Source organism: Cnephaeus nilssonii, assembly GCF_951640355.1.
Source record: "Cnephaeus nilssonii genome assembly, chromosome: 15".
Classification (NCBI taxonomy): Eukaryota; Metazoa; Chordata; class Mammalia; order Chiroptera; family Vespertilionidae; genus Cnephaeus; species Cnephaeus nilssonii.
In genome coordinates, this window is record NC_137086.1 from 30,769,543 (window position 1) to 30,788,324 (window position 18,782).

General features: G+C 38.7%; 1 protein-coding gene and 1 pseudogene across 10 annotated transcripts in view; both read right to left on the bottom strand.

Annotated features, from left to right (window-relative positions):
• CCDC88A (coiled-coil domain containing 88A) overlaps window positions 1-18,782 on the bottom strand; it is a 110,853-nt gene that overhangs the window by 18,290 nt on the left and 73,781 nt on the right. For all 9 annotated transcript variants that reach the window (XM_079791923.1, XM_079791926.1, XM_079791922.1 and 6 more), the window contains 6 exons: window positions 16,422-16,586; window positions 12,606-12,767; window positions 11,542-11,819; window positions 11,176-11,319; window positions 9,791-9,977; window positions 3,586-3,731 (listed from right to left, as the gene is read on the bottom strand). In XM_079791923.1, the coding sequence (XP_079648049.1) occupies window positions 3,586-3,731; window positions 9,791-9,977; window positions 11,176-11,319; window positions 11,542-11,819; window positions 12,606-12,767; window positions 16,422-16,586 (1,082 nt within the window). The remainder of the gene's footprint in view (window positions 1-3,585; window positions 3,732-9,790; window positions 9,978-11,175; window positions 11,320-11,541; window positions 11,820-12,605; window positions 12,768-16,421; window positions 16,587-18,782) is intronic.
• On the bottom strand, window positions 18,161-18,513 carry LOC307111566 (large ribosomal subunit protein eL37-like; annotated as a pseudogene). Its single transcript has one exon. The product of its transcript is annotated as a large ribosomal subunit protein eL37-like (transcript).

The following is an 18,782-nucleotide window of genomic DNA, read 5'->3' on the forward strand; positions in this document are numbered from 1 at the left end:
GGGGCAGACACTCAATGCAGGAGCTGCCCCCTGGTAGTCTGTGTGCTCCCACAGTGGGAGCGCCACCAGGCTCATGGCTGGCTAGCGCAGAGGCTGCGTGAGCCTCTCCCGCCTCCACGGCAGCTCTACTGAGTGGCAGGCGCAGTGGCAGGTGCAGCAGGGCCAGGATGAACAGGAGCAGTGGGTCTTACGGCCCAGGCTCAGGCTCCTCCCTGGCCGCCTGCTGCATGGCACACTACTACATCCCCTGAGGAGTCCCGGATTGGGAGAGGGCGCAGGCCAGGCTAAGGGACCCCACTGGTGCATGAATCTGTGCACCGGGCCTCTAGTAATAATCTTGCAACTGCATCTTCACACAAACAGATGTTTTCCTTTGTGGCAGAATTACTTAAACTTAAGTTACTTGTAAAGAATTACATTCTCCCTTCAACAATGTAGGAATATACTAGTTTCACCACAGCTCAGTCTCATGTTTATGTTCTTGGTAGTATATATTATACAGAGAACAATCACAGATCATAGACTAAAGTAAAAGTAAAATGAACTCTCTAAAAGCAGAAGCCGTTCCAAAACAAAAGTACTATGCGAGTTCAAGAGGAACTTATAAAAGGGAAAATATTTCCATCTTGAATAACCAAAGAAAAGCCTCACTGCCCTGACTGATGTGCCTGGGTTGCTAGGAGTGTCAGCCCACACACCAAAAGGTCTCAGGTTCAATTCCCAGTCAGGGCACATACTAGGTTGTGGGTTCGATCCCCAGCCCAGGTCCGGTCGCGTATGGGAGGCAACTGATCTATGTTTCTCTTTCACATTAATTTTCTTTCTTTCTCTCTACCCCCCTCCCCTTCTCTCTAAAAATCAATGACAATGTCCTCAGGTGAGGATTAAAATAAAGAAAGAAAAGCCTCATGAAGAACAAGGCCATATTAGATAGACTGAAAGGGAAAGACAAGAATGCCAAATTAAGCAGTTTAGCTGAAGGGAAGAAGTGAGGGAGTTTTGGGTTAAGTTTCTGCTCAACAGCCGAAACCGGTTTGGCTCAGTGGATAGAGCGTCAGCCTGCGGACTGAAGGGTCCCGGGTTCGATTCCAGTCAAGGGCATGTACATTGGTTGCGGGCATATCCCCATAGGGGGTGTGCAGGAGGCGGCTGGTCAATGTTTCTCTCTCATCGATGTTTCTAACTCTCTATCCCTCTCCCTTCCTCTCTGTAAAAAATCAATAAAATATATTTAAAAAAAAAGATTCTGCTCAACAGGAAACCAGAATTATTGACGGTTTCATTAAAAAGTGACATTATAGAATCTTTGCTTTAGGTACCGTAACCCAATGATAGAAGAGGATATATCAGAAAGGATGGAGGTACAGAAAGCATTCAGGAGGCTAATGGGTAGTCTAGTTGAGAGGTAAGGTAGCATTAGGGTAGTGGGAACTGGAAGCAACTGATTTGAGAGAGTATATGGAAGAGGATGCTTTGTGAACGAATGCAAGTTGCCAACAGTTATTGCCGGGGCTGACCAGGAGACCCTGAGTGATGGATGAACAGATTACTCTGACACACGTTTCTGTGAAAGAGAAGGCGGGGGGGGGGGGGGGTGCAGTTGTTCGCCTGCCTTCTTAGGCTTTTATTGTCACAACAGCTTGAACTAAAATTAACCTCTAGGTATAATCAGCAGGGTAAGTATTCTTGAGAAAGCACATGCTTCTACAAGACCGGGTCTTAAAGACTCAACATAGCGATTCTAGAAAAATACCTGGGGATCGGACTTGTTTGAAAAAGTCAAGGTAGGGGCTGCCACCTTCAGCAAGGTCCCCTCAGAGGACCCTGACTTTTTGGAGAATCCTCCTTACAGACATTCCAACCAAGTGCCATGCTTCCCCACAAATTATACCACAGCACAAACAGCAGACAGCCTCAACTTCCCAATTCTTTTCTCCTTTTTCCTGTTGAAATATTATCAGGAACCTCCAAATTCTCGGGACTACCTGTTCTTTGGCACTCCTGCTGGGACAATGGGGCACAGGCATTCAGGCAGAAATGTCTGACTTGCAAGAGGGATATTTTAATTTTAAATGTCAAACACTAATATTTGAAGTCAATATATAGATACAACCACTAAAACCCTAGAAATGGATTAGTCACCAAAGATCAGAATACTAAGATAAGCTTTGGATAATGCCTCTGCTTAAAAGACAGGAAACTCAAATGCCAAGAGCTTTAGATATACTCACTGCTTAAGCTAAAATGCCTCTTATGGCAGAGAGTAAAGGTATTCATACCCCTGACAAAGTGGCCAGCCACAAGTGTGAAATTTCTTTGAAGTTTTGCATTTATCTTAAAAGTTCATGCAACTCTGCCTTTGCTCCATGATATATCTATGTATTAATATAAAAATAATGTTCTCTGCCCCAAATTTTATAATAAAAGTAATGCTTCAAAAATGTATCATGTATCCTGGTTTCATATATGCCCTGGCTCACCATCATGTATATCATGACATTATTTTATTTACTCCTTAGGATAATCCTAGAGGTATTTTGGAGAAAAACAAACCAAGAAATGAAGTAGCTAGTCTATGGTCACATAACTAGTGACTGGAAGAATTGGGATTTGAATTTTAGGAGCTGTCTGATTTCAACATCTGTGCTTTCTATTATACTATGCGGCTTCTCATTTAGTGACGAGGGGAAGAGAAGAATTTAGTAAATACGGATCGTGGTGTAATATAAAGACTATACACTGAGCTGCCCAGGCCAAAATCCTGATTTTACCAGCTTCCTCCACACATCATGGAGACACAACTTAGCAACAGTGAAGCCCTGCCAATTCTATTTCTCACATATCTCTTGTATTTCATCTCAAATACCACTGCTTGTGAATTATTTTTCACTAGATTATTGCAACAGCTTTCATAAAACTTAATTCTTATCTCTATTCTCAGAACCTTCAATCCATACTCTAAAATGCCATCAGTGTTGTTTTTTTTAATGCAGACCTGATCTTATTACTCTCTTGTTCAAATTTTTCAGCAACTTTTTTGTGTGGCATAGAAAAACCTTTGTGAAGTGACTCTTGAGTGACAGTTTACCACTTCTCTGCTGTTCCTCCTTCCTCAATTTTGCTCCAGTAAGAAAAATACATTTTTAGAGCCTGTAGCATAACATAACACACTTTCATCACACTGCTGTGTTTTGCTTTTGCTGATTTATTGATCTTGTATGTCTTCACAGGTGAACTCCTACTGAACCCCTAAGTCTTGGCTCAAGCGACCAACTTTGGCAAGTCCACTTTACTGCTCCCAGACTAAGGATGCTATATTTCTATGCCTCCTACACATACTTCCATTATGGCAATTATTTGTATTTCTCACTTTATAATACTAGTTCCTTAAGAGCAGAACCCATGTTTTCATGATAGTATTTCTGGTTATCAGCATAGAGCCTGAGACATAAGCATTTGAAAAAATATGAGGAAATAATAATGTTGAAAACCAAAAAAAAATTAGATTAAGTTTTCTCTGCCACCAGAATTTACAATATAAAATCATAACTAATATTTCAAAGTGCAAAATTATTTGGTACCTACATGTACTGTCTTTGTTCAACATGAAAAAGATCCTTGCTTTCCATATTCTGCTCCAACAGTGTTCTGTTCTGCAGCATTAATGTCTGGATTTGATCTAGTAGATGCCGATTTTCTTCTTCTAAATTTCCTTTAAGTTGGCTTAGCAACTGTTGAAAAATAGTTATTTTTTAAAATATCAACATTTACATTTAACATAAATCACCCAAAACATCTGAAAAATAGAGTACTTCACAGACTTCTATCTCCTGCTATTTGAACAATTAGATGGTCACACTTTGGTCAGAATGTGAGTGATTAGTTTAGTAAAAATGACAGCTAAAGAACTGGGTTATATGCTATACATCTATGTTTTCATAATTCTCACCAACATTGGGCTTATCACAAATTAGTTAGTTCCAAAAACACTGCTTTCTTAAAAATTGTTTAACTTATACTCTGAAAGCTAGATTCAAATCTCTGGCTTTCTAAGTAGCTATGAAACACTGAACAAGTTAGTTAATTCTCTGAGCTTCAATAACCTCATCTATGAAATGAGGATAATCCCATCCTGTAAGATTTTTGCAAAGATTAAATAATACATGTAAATACCTGGTGTCATGCTTATGTCACCCAACAGATACTTAATAAACCTCCTTCTTCCTTCAACCACTGTTTTCAAGGAACCTTAGAAGTTGCTATATACATTTTGTGGCTTGAACAAAGGAGGCAGTTAATCGTGTCAATGATTGGTATTGCTAGCTCATGTTACCTGTAGTTGGGCTGCCAGCAGCATTGGGCTGCTTTTTCTTTAAACAGAATTTGGAAGGAAATATGCTTTAGTTAGGCCAGCGGTTCCAATAGAAGTCAGAAAGCCGCCGAAACCGGTTTGGCTCAGTGGATAGAGCGTCGGCCTGCGGACTCAAGGGTCCCGGGTTCGATTCCGGTCAAGGGCATGTACCTTGGTTGCGGGCACATCCCCAGTAGGGGGTGTGCAAGAGGCAGCTGATCGATGTTTCTCTCTCATCGATGTTTCTAACTCTCTATCCCTCTCTCTTCCTCTCTGTAAAAAATCAATAAAATATATTTAAAAAAAAAAAAAGAAGTCAGAAAGCCCACAGTAGTGATTCTCAAAATTTAGCATCACTTATAAAGTATATTTTTAAAAATGTAGATTTCTGGGTGCTAGCATTTGAATTCAGCAGTTTTGGAGTAGAGCTCAGAGATCTGTATTTTTAAAAAAATATATGCCAATAATTATCTTTCCTCCATAATTAATAAGATAAAGAAAACAAACATTTAAAAAATTCTCAAGGCCCTATCTGAGTAGGTCAGTTGAATAGAGCATCATCTCAGCATGCCAAGGTTGCAGGTTCAATACCTGGTCAGGGCACATACAAGAATCAACCAATGAATGCATAAATGAGTGGGACAAAGCGATGTCTGTGTGTGTGTGTCTCTCTCTCTCTCTCTTTCCTTCCTTTCTCTCTTTCTCTCTCAAATCAATAAATAAAACCTATAGAAAAGCTATTTATGACTATCCATAAACAGCCATCTAGATCTAACAACTGCCAATATTGTGCTAAGTTTCTTTCATTTATTTATATACTAGAGGCCCGGTGCACGAAATTCGTGCACGGAGGGGGGTTGTCCCTCAGCCCAGCCTGTACCCTCTCCAATATGGGACCCCTCAAGGGATGTCCAACTGCCCGTTTAGGCCCGATGAGGGATCGGGCCTAAACGGGCAGTCGGACATCCCTCTCACAATCCAGGACTGCTGGCTCCCAACTGCTTGCCTGCCTGCCTTCCTGATTGCCCCTAACCGCTTCTGCCTGCCAGCCTGATCACCCCCTAACCACTCTGCTGACAGCCTGTTTGCCCCCAACTTCCCTCCTCTGCCGGCCTGGTTACCCCTAACTGCCCTCTCCTGCAGGGTTGATCACCTCCAACTGCCCTCCCTTGCAGTCCTGGTCCTTCTCAACTGCCCTCCCTTGCAGTCCGGGTGCCTCCCAACTGCCCTCTCCTGCTGGCCATCTTGTGGTGGCCATCTTGTGTCCACATGGGGGCAGGATCTTTGACCACATGGGGGCAGCTATATTGTGTGTTGCAGTGATGATCAATCTGCATAATACTCTTTTATTAGATAGGATAGAGGCCTGGTACAGGGGTGGGGGCCAGCTGGTTTGCCCTGAAGGGTGTCCCTGATCAGGGTGGGGTTCCCTTGGGGTGTGGGGCGGCCTGAGCGAGGGGCCTGTGGTGGTTTGCAGGCCGGCCACGCCCCCTGGCAACCCAAGCGGAGGCCCTGGTATCTGGAATTTATTTTCCTTCTACAATTGAAACTTTGTAGCCTGGAGCAGAGCCAAGCCTGGGGCTCCCTCTGAGGCCTGCAGCCATTTGTGTTGGGGTTATAATTGAAACTTTGTTGCCTTAAGCGGGTGGGCCTGGCCAGGGTGTGCGGAAAGCTTTGCTTCCCCTGTTGCCGGCGGCAACCCTGGCCTGCTCTCTCAAGCTCCATTCTGCCGCCATTTGTTTGAATTTGTTTACCTTCTATAATTGAAACTTTGTAGCTTGAGTGGAGGCTTAGGCCTGCAACGGCTGGCAGAAAGCTTGGCTTCCTCTGTTACCTAGGAAACCTTGCTCTCTGTGGCTATAGCCATCTTGGTTTGGGTTAATTTGCATACTCGCTCTGATTGGATGGTGGGTGTGGCTTGTGGGTGTGTCGGAGGTATGGTCAATTTGCATATTTGTCTATTATTAGATAGGATTATTAAATTGAAATATAACATGTGACAGATTCATTGCAAAATTGAATCCAGTTATCCTCCTTCCTATATGTATATCCTCTTACAATGTGACTTCTCACTCTTCCCATCAAAAAAAGGAATCTATTTTCTCTCTTTCTGTATTTGGAATGCCTTTGGCCAAGAGACGAGATGGAAGTGATTGTGTGACAGTTCCAAGCCCAGTCCTCAAGAGGCCTCATGTGCCTACACGCAGTCTGTGGAAATCCTGCTGGAGGATGAGAGACCGAGTAAACAGGGAAGTTATGCTAGCTGGGGCCCCCCTAGACCAGCCAGCCCTCAGAGTACATGCCAGATACCTGCAGATGCAGGAGCAAGTCCGACTATGATCAACTAATCTTGGCCTACACAGCAATTCATGGATCAGCACATCTGCTCAACTGACCCATAGATTCATGAGCAAAAATAAGTATTTACTATCCAAAAATAAATAAATAAATAAATAAAATATTTACTGTCCATTATTATTATTATACAGCATTATGTCAACAGACACTGGTTAAAACATATATATATATATATATATATATATATATATATATATATATATATATATATATATATATAATTTTTAAGTGTATATACAGCTCAATGAAGTATTACAGTGAACACATGGCCCTGGCCAGTGTAGCTCAGTTGGTTGGGTTTTGTCCTGTGCAACAAAGGGTTGCTGGTTCGATTCCCAGTTGGGGCACATGCCAGGGTGGTTGAGGTATGGTCCCCGGTAGGGGGTGTGTTGGAGGCAGCCGATAAATGTTCAGCTCTTGCATTGATGTTTCTTTCTTTTTCTTTCTCTCTCTCTCCCTCTCTCTCTCTCTCCCCCGCCCTTCCTCTCTCTCTCTAAAAATCAATTTAAAAAAATTTTTCAAAGTGAACATGTGTGAAACCAGCACCCCTAGCAAGAAGCAGCATATTAATTGTATTCCAAAAACACTCATTGTGCTCTCTTCCTATCACTATCCCTTCCTACAAAGATACAGATTCATTTTTTTACTCTCTCTAAATTATGTTATGTGACTTAGCCCATAGCCAAGGGTTAACATCTGAAGTTGGGACAATCAGCCAGGGTTAAGGGGTAGCGAAGGACTCTTTCTGGTCTCTCCTAGGCAGCCTTCCAGACCACTAGTGACATGTGGGACATTATCAAGACCCACTATGGCTGACTGTCTCATTGCTTGGATCTCACAGTAACATTTCTGACAAGTTTGCTGATCTGTTACTTTGTCCCAAGCAATATTTCAACCTCAGGCTATCTGAGAGTTAGCCTTTGAGAGCTCTCCTGGGCCTGGGGCTTTTCTGTGCTCTGCTCAAATCAAGCCAGTCCCCTCCAGTAGCAAAGGTACTGCTTTTCATGGATTGCCCTGCACCTAGGCAGAACTACCAGGTACTGAAACTAAGAGAGGGGGAGGGAATGAGACTGGGAGAAGTCACATTGCCTCAGACAACTATAGTTCCTACCCAAAGGTGAGCAGTTTTTAATAAATGCTTCTCAATTTGTTTGCTTCTGCATGAGTTTCACAGTACTAAAATGATAATTTTTGACAGTTTTGTCAAATTTTATTGTTTCTTGGAGAGTTAATGCTTCTCTACCATTTTGTAAGTTCATTACCCCAATCATATTTTACTTAAGACTTTTATAAATCACAGGCAGAATGAATGTTCTATACATTGTAAGCTTTGAGTATTTAAATTGTACAGAGTGGGGCAAAGTAGGTTTATAGTTGTAAGTACATGAAACACAGAGTTTATTCTTGTATTATTATTTACTAATTATTATACTAACTTTTCCATATGCACAACTGAAAACCCACTTTTGCCCCACCCTGTATATACTTTCAAACTAATTTTTCTTCCTATTGGTTTATAATTTAATACAAAAAGCTTTTAGGTATTACTTTTCTTATATAGTCTATTCCTAACTCTATTTAAGGGTTTGCTTAAGTGCTGGTTCCCTAAAAGTTCCATGAAATTCAGGTGTTAAACTATATTCAAACTAATTATTTAAGTACCAACCATAAAATTTAAGGGTGATCTAAGACTTTCAGTATCATTTTTATATTTCAAAACATTTAGCACTTTATCAAACCATTGTAACAGCCATGAAATTACATTAAGAATAAAACTGTATACATAGGCATAATGTCATTTCTATTTAAAACCCTCCAATGGCTCCCAATTTTATTCAGAATAAAAGTCAAAGTTGTTTGTTTGTTTTTACAATGGCCTATAAGGCAACATATCTGGCACACGCACATCTCTGATCTCACTCCTACTACTCTCCCCTTTGCTCATTCCATTCCAGCCACACGGGCCTCCTTGAGTGTTCCTCAAACACACCAGGATTCCCCTGGCCTTAGGGTCAGTGTATTGGCTGTTTGCCTGGAATATTCTTTTCCCAGATATCTACATAACAATACCCTAATCTCCTTCAAATCTTTGTTCAATGATGCCTAGTTAAAATTTCAATCTGCACTCCCTTATCCCCCTCCCTGGTAGTCCTTACCCTCCTTTGCCCTACTCCATTTGTACTTGCACATAATTTATCACTTTGTAACATACCATATGTTGCAGGCTAATTTTCAAAATGGTTACACCAGTATTTTTAGTCCATGTGCTTTTCCAGACCTTGCTTTTCTCCATCAAGAGGCTGAGTCTATTTCTCTTCCCCTTGAATCTGGACAGGACTTAGATGCCTCAATAACTAGAATGCAGGGGAAATGATGCTGCATGACTTCTGAGGCTTAACCATTAATACAAAATGGTTTTTGTCTGGTTCTGACCATGTTGTGAGAAAGCAAATAACCACCCATGAGAGGAAACTGATACCTCCCTCCAGCTGATAGCCAGCATCCACCACCAGCCTGCACCCAGCCTTTCCATCTTCCAGCCGAGGGCCCAGGGGCAAGTGGAGCAGAGGCAAACTGGCTCCCTGTACCTGTCCAAATTCCCACCCACAGAATCTGTGAGCATAATAAATAATTGTTTTATACCACTAAGTTTTGGGGTAATTTGCTACGCAGCCATATGTAACAAAACTATGTTACATATACACTATGTATTTCACTTATTTATTATGTTTATTGTCTTTTTCCTTCCACCAGAATATAAACTATACAGGGGGAGAGAGTTTTACCTATTTAGTTTACTAGTACATGCCAGGTGGCCAGTAACATTTTTTATAATAATAAAAATGGTTTTATATATAGTAAAAGTACCTGAACATATAAGTTTAAACTAACAATAAAAAAATTGAAATTAATAATAAAGTTTTTTGAATTACTTATGAATTTCAATTATCCCTGACCAATTCTTTTAGAAACACCCCACTAAATATATACTGCTGGTTATTATAATATCACTGTTTAGTTTTTAGATGTGTCTGCATGCCTAACAGAAGGGAGACAGTGATTAAATTTGTTAAAGCTCACCTCACACTGGTTATTTAGCTTGGTGGATGTAATGTCCAACTGTTGGTATTGTTCCTTCAGCTTTGAAAATTCAGCTTCTAATCTTGTTTGTTCCAGTTTGGAATTATTTAGAAGACTTTTCAAGTTTTTATGGTCGGTTTGTAAAACTTCAGTTTCTTTTAAAAGCTGATTATATGTATGATTCAACCTATAATTAGAAATCGTAATAGAATAGAATCAAATTCTCTTAATAGCTTTCATTGTCATTTACATAATGTGAAAATGCTGTAAATCACATTCAGACATACTTAGAGAATATAAAGAATTCTTCTGCCAATTACTACACTGATCAAGAATCAGTTTCTATTTTGTAAAAACTAGATTTTTTTAAAATTGAGTACTTTTTTCCCTTGAAATGAAATCTCTCAGCACTTAAATATGTTGAAGATGTAAAGACATGCAAAATTTTGTGTGCTGCCTTTCAGCACTTCAGCTATGGCAATGTAAGTGCAGTGCAAATGTTTAGGCCAAGCATATCAAACTCAAAGGCTAACACGGGCCAAATAAATGAGGCATGCAGCCCGCCGGCCACGAGTTTGACATGCTTGGTTGGTTTAGGCTGCTTAAACTTTTCAAAGGTTTCTTAAAAAACTTGAAAATGTACCCTTATGGAGTAACTTGATTACCAGTGGCAAATTTTGATTTTCCCAAGGCTTCAAGTTAAAAAAGAATTGCTCCATGGCAATAGGAGGCTATTAATATCTAAGATTGTTAAAAATAAAAGTAGGAATAAATCAGCTAGAAAATCATAAGGTTGCTCACTTGTAGCAACTTCAAAAAACAGGAATTGGAATACCAGACTAGCAAAAAAAGAGTAAGACATAAAGAATCAGGTCCATTACATTCTGTCTTAATAAAATATGCAAATGCTGTCAAGGTACAAAAATTTCACTATATAATGTGGCTTAAAAACTTAAATTATTTGGCCCAGCCTGAATGGCTCAGTTGGCAGAGTTCTGTCCTGTCACTGAAAGGTTGCTGGTTAACTTCCCCGTCAGGGCACATACCTGGACTGTGGGTTTGATCCCATGGGGGAGCATAAAGAAGGCAACTGTTAGATGTTTTTTTTCTCTCTCTCTCATCCTCTCTCCCTCCTTCCCTCTCTCTAAGCATATCCTCAGGTGAGGATTAAAAAAAAAAGCTTAATTAGTTGAATAGAGAGAAAAGGAGATCTAGATTTTTGTCTGAGCCATTCTATAACTAGCTGCAGGGTTTTGTTGGTAATTTACTTATTGCTGGCGTCTGATTTTAAAATTCTAATTTATGGACAGTACTGCAAAGAGGTAGTATACACTTTGGATGTAATGAATAATAATACAAAACTAAAATATATAAATATTTATTACCTATCATTTTCGCCACAAAGTTTCTTGTATTCTGCAGCTACAGTCTCATGGTTTTTGTTTTCAAGCAGCATTTTTTCCTGTTCTACTTTCAGTGTTTTTTCCAAATCTTCCAATTGTCCTTTCTGTTTTAGTAACTGATTATAACTGGGGGGGAAAGTTAGATATTTGGTTTATAATATTTCCTCAAGGGGAAAAATACTTTAAAATGAAAAAATAAGAGTAATTTATTACATGCCAGTATCACAAAACACGTAAGTTTATATAAATTTCTTACATAATCTCTTAGATGTGTTTAACTCAACATTTACTTTATTCCCCAAAGTAAATAGGTGTTAAATTAAAAACACAGAAAATATAATAAATTACCGATCTTCGAGGTCTTTATGCTCCACCTCAAGATTTTTGTGGGCAGACTTTAGAGTTCCATGTTTAGCAATGAGAGATTCATACTCTGAAGCCTGCCGTTCATGAAGAAGTTCCAGTTTCTCATGATCTTTGATCAGAGAATCATAGAGAGATTTCAGGTCTTCTCGCTCTTTGATTACAGACTCATTTTCATTTTCTAAGGAAGACTGCTGGATTAGGAGTTGTGCATTCTGGTTCATAAGAGAGGTACTTTGGGAATTAAGTGTGGAATTTTCAACCTATAAGAATGTATATTGTTATCAGACATAAGGAAAATAGCTTATATTGTTCTTTTGTGTTTTTTTAAAATAAGAAAGATTACATTAACTTTAAGAAGTTTAAATAAATCAAAGCAGATATATGCACATTATACTGAGAAAATTTGAATTTTTGTGTCCCAAAGAACAAGATTACCATTTAATTTTGATTTTTGGTAGGTGTTATTATATATATACTAGGAGCCCATTGCATGAAGTTTCGTGCAATAGACTTTTCCTTCACCTGGCTGCCGGCACCAGTTATCCGCCAGCAGCAGTTTTCCTCTGGCCACCCGCCGATCAGAGCGCCTCCCGCCAGCACGATCGGCCACCCCGAGAGGAACTCCGATCGGGCGGGTGGCCAGAGGAAAACTGCTGCTGGCGGAAAACTGGTGCCAGCAGCCACGCAATCGGCCACCCCGAGTTCCGCCACCAGCGTCTTCCGCAGCGCCGGCCTAAGCAGCACCAGCCGTTTAAGCCGGCGGGAGGAGCGGAGGTCAGGGACTCGCGAGTCCCCGCCCCCCACTCCTACTGCCAGCCAATCGGCCACCCTGAGTCCCGCCCCCCCGCGCCTCCAGCCGGCCCAATCATGGGTGTAGCGGAGTGATGGTAATTTGCATATTACCATTTTATTAGGTATGATGATGATGACTAGTATATATATGATGTATATTAGGGGATCTATATCATATATACATTTTAGCTTGAATTATTTTAATAGCATAATTCAAGACTTTGTTGCATATGCCCCAAATATTACATTACAACCTGAAGCTTGGCATTCTGTGTTTGAAGAGTAGTATTCTGCTCTTGTAATGACACTGTCTGCCTCTGAAGTGCAAGAATCTGAGCCTGCAAATTATTGTTCTGTGTCTCAAGTTGCTTCAGTTGAGTTTTCAGTGCTTGCTTCTCTGCTTGTAGTGTAGCATTCTTAATAAAGAAAACACACATATTATAAATAAAAACAACATTAAACTATTTCTATTTAATAGATACTGGCATTTTGTACAAGTATTTTTTACCATTGTAATAAAAAACAACCCTAACAATCTTAAAAGAGAAAAGAAAATATTCCCTCTATCCCAAATTGTAAACAGATATTTAAGAAAAAGAAAGCAATAATCGTAAAATCTGAATAGACTACTGTATTTGTGTCTGTCTGCTTTATAATATCTAAAAAATAAAATACTCCATTCTAAATATATTGACTAACACAAAAAACAAGAATGTGACTGTCGATTGTATGGTTTTCATGCTGCTCAAAAGTGCCCAGTGTGTCCAGAATGAGTAGGGCGTTTCTAGTCAATGGAGTGCTTCTTTTCTAAATGCCCAAAGGCAAATATAGATAGATAGATAGATAGATAGACAGACAGACAGATAGATATGTGGTGGTCACAAGGATAGCAGCATAACTAAGTATTTTATAAACACAAATATTTGGAAGACAAGTAGAAACAGTCTTAACCATCTTTTTAAAAATTTTAATGCCTACAAACCTAACAAATACTACATATTTTCTTTAATAATTATTTTTCATGGTATAAAACACCCACTAAAGCTCTATTTCATCTATAGAACTTCTAGAGCAAATCCAAACAAAACATACCATTTTCAATTTTTCCAGTACATATGGCCATAATTCAGTTTTATAGTTAAACAGTTGAATTACTGTGCAAATCATAGTTAATGTTCTAAATATTAAAATGTTTGTCATGAATATTATATTTTCAGGATTACTTCTAAATAACATATAAATAACATAGCATCAAAAGGTATAAACAAAGAATCCTCTAGAAAACCAAATTTAAAATCTTTAATATACAAAAGACCAGAATTTACATATAATTGCAACATGCATAAAAAGTTACAACTGAGCTATAGCTGGTTTGGCTCAGTGGATAGAGCATCAGACAGCGGACTGAAGGGTCCTGGGTTTGATTGATTCCTGTCAAGAGTATATACCTTGGTTGCAGGCTCAATCCCCAGCCCTGGCCGGGGCCATGTGGGAAACAACCAATCGATGAGTCTCTCTCAGTCTCTCCCTCTCTAAAAAATTAATGAAAAAATACCCTTGGGTGACCTAGCCAGTTTGGCTCAGTGAACAGAGTGCCAGCCTGCGGACTGAAAGGTCCTGGGCTCTATTCTGGTAAAGGGCACATGCCCGGGTTGCGGGCTCAATCCCCGGTAGGGGGTGTGCAGGAGGCAGCCGATCGATGATTCTCTCTCATCACTGATGTTACTATCTTTCTCTCCCTCTCCCTTCCTCTCTGAAATCAATAAAAAATATTAAAAAAAATATATCCTTGGATGAGGATTAACAACAAAAACAACAAAAAAGTTACAACTGAATCCCAACAAATTACTTTTATCTTATCTACATTTGGGGGACAACAATAATATTCACTCGATAAGGTTTCATGTTATATATACTACGTCACTGTATAAAAGACAAGTCAGGATTTAACCCACATATACCATAAAAATCAAAGCTGAAGAACCAAAATGTTTCAAAGATGTTCTTGATACTGAACTTCTTTTATTCATTTGTTCAAATACAAAGGATAAAAAATATATACTGAAAAAATAATAGAATACTGACTTAGAATACCATCTTTTAAAAAATATATATATATATATTTATTGATTTCAGAGAGGAAGGGAGAGGGAGAGAGAGAGATAGAAACATCAATGATGAGAGAGAATCATCGATTGGCTGCCTTATGCACACCCCCCTACTGGGGATCGAGCCTACAACCCGGGCATGTGGCCCCAACAGGAATCAAACCTGGGATCCTTCAGTCCACAGGCCGATGCTCTAGCCACTGAGCAAAACCAGCCAGGGCCTAGAAAACATATCCAAGGGAAGAAAAGTAAATGATTTTTCCCTTGGATATGTTAAGTACTATTGTAGTTCAGCTCTTTAGAAATCAAAATATACAAGCTCTAATGATCCTAGAAATAACAAAAATTCCTATAGTATGTAATGAACAGATGAGATAGCTAAGACTAGAAAGGATATCTCAGAGCAGGAAAAATTTACAATAGGAAAGTATGTAGTTAGCAAATATAATGGCAGAGACACAAAAATTATCTGTCTAATATAGGGCTAGCCATCTTTATAAACCCATTATCTAAAATGGCTAAAGTATGAGAACCAAGTAACTTTTTCCCCAGTGGAAATTTATAAAGGAAGTCAATGGGAAAGAGATTTATCTTATAGGACTTTATATGCCAGCCAAAGTGTTCGCGGTATAATTATTAATCTAAACAACAGAGGTACATATGCATATATTACTGAATAATTAAAAATAGACATTCTATTATCTACAGGTGTAAAACTGTAAAAGAAATATACTTCTATATATAGGTAAATCACAAACAGTTTTCTGGGAAAGATATTTACAGTAATTACTTTTGGATGAGAAAATAGGAATCAAAGGTATAAGGTATTAATTTTTGGCTTTATGGCTTAAAGCTTTTAACTCATGTTATATTAAAAAACAATAACAACCACAACTATTTTACTTGTTAGCATGCAAGTTCCTAAAGCTTATTCATCTTTGTAGGATGTTTGTTGAATTCATTCAATTATTGTTTATTGTCAAATATGTAACTCATTCAGCAAAGTGTCTGCTATCTAAGAGGCATTATTCTACATACTGAAGGCAGTGGTGAAAATGAAAGACAAGCTACCTGCTTTCAAGGAGCTTTTTTTCAGAAGGTAGAGAACAAATAAAGGAACAAAATAATGTCATTTCTTAAGTGAGAAGTGCTATGAAGAAGCTGAATAAGGCAGTGGTGTGATAGTGAAGAACGGTTTAGGCTGGGGAAAGGGATCAAGGAAGAAGTCTTGCAGGTGGTATGTGACAGGAGACATGAATTCTGAGGGAAGCCAGCCAGCAGGGGAGGCAAACAGAAAGGCCTGAGGTAGGAACAAGAAGAAAAATGCCAATATGACTAGAACTAATTTACTTATTATGTGCCAGGCATTGTTTTGTGTTTTTCAGATATTAACAGATAATATTATCTCCAGATTAATAAACTGAGTGGGTAGAAACGTGGTATGGTATAAGGTCAGGCAGGACAATGTCAGGAAGGATCTTACAGGACACAGCAAAGAATCTGGATTTTATTCTAATTAAAATGGGAAGCTATTGAAGATTTTAAGTATGAAAGTAACATGGTTTGGAATATGTTTTAAAAAATAACTGACTACTGTGTTGAGAATGGGTTAGATTGGGCCAGAAATGGAAAAAGTAGGGCCAGTTAGGACCATATTTTAATAGTCCAGATGACAGATGATGCTACCTTGAGCCTGCAACTGAGGTAGCAGCAAAGATGGAGAGAAAGAAAATGGGTTTGGGTATATTTTCAAGACAGAGTTGATAAAGGTTACTGATGGTCTTGTGTGAGGGTGATGGAGAAAAGTAAATTATGAGTTCTTCAGTCTTTATTCATATTACAAAATAAATCGGTCAAGAAAGTATAAAATGAACAAAGCTACAAAACCAGATTAGATACATTTCTGAGTTACACATTACTTCTAAAAATCCTTATTCCTACTAAAAATTTAAAAATACTTACATTTCTTTCTACTTCAATCAATCTGTCTTTAACTTTCAGAAGCTCTCTGGTTGTTTCTTGACTTTCTCGCTCCCATTTGTTATCTTCACTGGAAGCGGAAGGAGGGCTCTGTACCATCCTTTCCTCATCTTGTCTCTGTTTAAGGGCTTCATAATTCTTTTTCACCTAAAATTTAATTTAAAATATTTTAATGGGGAAAATAAATCATCCAAGTTCTGCTTCTTACAATTAATTTGACTCTGCACTGGTCTGGTGAATGTGAGACACACTTTATCTAAAAATATGGTAAATAATATGTATAATTATCATTATTAGCATAATCACAATTTATGCTCCGTAAAATACAAATCCTTCCCTCTTAGAAATAGTAAATATATTCTTCTTTTTTTTATTTTTGTTAATCCTCACCCGAGGATCTTTTTCTATTGCTTTTTAGAGAGAGTGGAAGGGAGGGGGAGAAAGAGAAACATCTATGTGAGAGGGAGACATCAATTGGTTGCCTTCTGCATGTGCCTGACTGGCACCGGGGATTGAGCCTGCAACTGATGTACATGCCCCAGCACCCACCACGCTTCAGTCCTTGGGCCAACACTCTAACCTCTGAGCCAAACCAGCTAGGGCAAATATATTTTTTTATGTGTAATGCTCCTACAATATATTCTCTAATTACATATCCTATTGTTTATGATGAAAATGTTGCTGAAGATCAAGATGTGCTGTTAATAATAGCAACTGTTTTTAGAGCTCTATCTATAGCTGATTTAGAGATTTCTGAGATCCCCATATAAACTACAAATAAAGACCTGACACAGTATTTATTCCTCTTAAAAAGAGACCTAAATTAAAATTGAGGAAGTATCTATATGTAGACACTTGCCCTTTTATGAAGGATATATTGCCCAGAATAAGCTGTGTTAAATAAATTAATGATTTCTTTATTGAGACCTTCATCTATCACATATAATTACTGTAATTTATTTTATGAAGAGTGAGCAATCCCAGGTTTTCTGGTATGACTACAACCAGATCCTACTTTAAGAGAGCCAACTCAAAACTAGCAACTTGGTCATCTTACATTACCAAAATTGCTGATTAACTTAAATAGCTCTCTTCAATTGGAAATGATTATTGTTATACTTATCCTGAATTACTAGTTTATCCTACGAGACACTTATCATAAACTTCTAAATTAACCTAAACTTTATATTAAGGCAAGGATAAATATTTGAAATAATTCAACATTTAATGCAAACCTTAAGAAAGCTTATAATTCAACAATAAAATTTGCTACGATTGAGTTAGAAAATAATGATGTGAGACAAAAGGAAAAAGATGCCAAGATAGAATGTAATTTAAACCTTGGCAAGCGATCTAATAGGTGTTTTGGGATCCAGCTCCACACTCCCTCTTACTTTTAACACCCTAATAACATAGATGGGTGACATCATTTCTAGTCTCCTATTTTACGTTAATTTCCCACAGGGTCTTTTCACCCCTAGACTTAGAAAGGTTATAGACATATGCCATTATTAAGAAGAAATGAGAAAAAAACTCAAAGCTTCTAATTTTTAGACCATTATTTTTACAACTAAGCTTCAAAAACGGCTTCTTTACCTTATGTATCATTAATCAGAATCTCTAATTTATGTTCACACAAAAATAAAATATCATTTTCCATCAAGGTTTTTCCATCAAGGTTTCTTTTCTTTTTTTAAAACTGAGATTTATTGTGAGACTAATCAGTGAAATCCTTCAGGTGAACTGGATGCGGCAACAGCTGCCCTCTTGGGTTTAGGTGTTGTTCCTTCACGGAACCCATGCCTGAATCTGCGGTACACAATTTCAGGTGCCTCATGCGACCAGTAACGGTGTTTCGTCCTTTAGCCCTGGCACTCCAGCTACACTTCCTCGTGCGCTTGGCGGGGCAGCCGCACTTGCCGCAGGTGGACTTCTGCAGGTGGCAGGCCTTCGAGCCGCAGCGGCGGCACAGCGTGTGCGTCTTGTTGCGGCGCTTGCCGAACGATGACGTCCCCTTTGTCATCTTGCTTCTGCCGCCGAGACCAAAGACTCCAGGTTTCTTAGAGGCAGCATATAGGTAGGACTTGCATTTTTATCCAATCTACTAATCTCTGACTTTTACCTGAGGTATTAGACCTTTTATATTTAATGTGATTACTGGTATGATTTTATTTAAACCCACCATTTGCTATTTATTGTCTATCTGTCCAATCTGTATTTTGCTCCACCTTTTTTATTTTTCTGCCTTCTTTTGGATTTTTTGTAATTCTATTTTATCTCTTTTGCTGGCATATTAGCCATACCTCTCTGTCATGCTATTTTTGTAGTTACTTTAGACCTTAT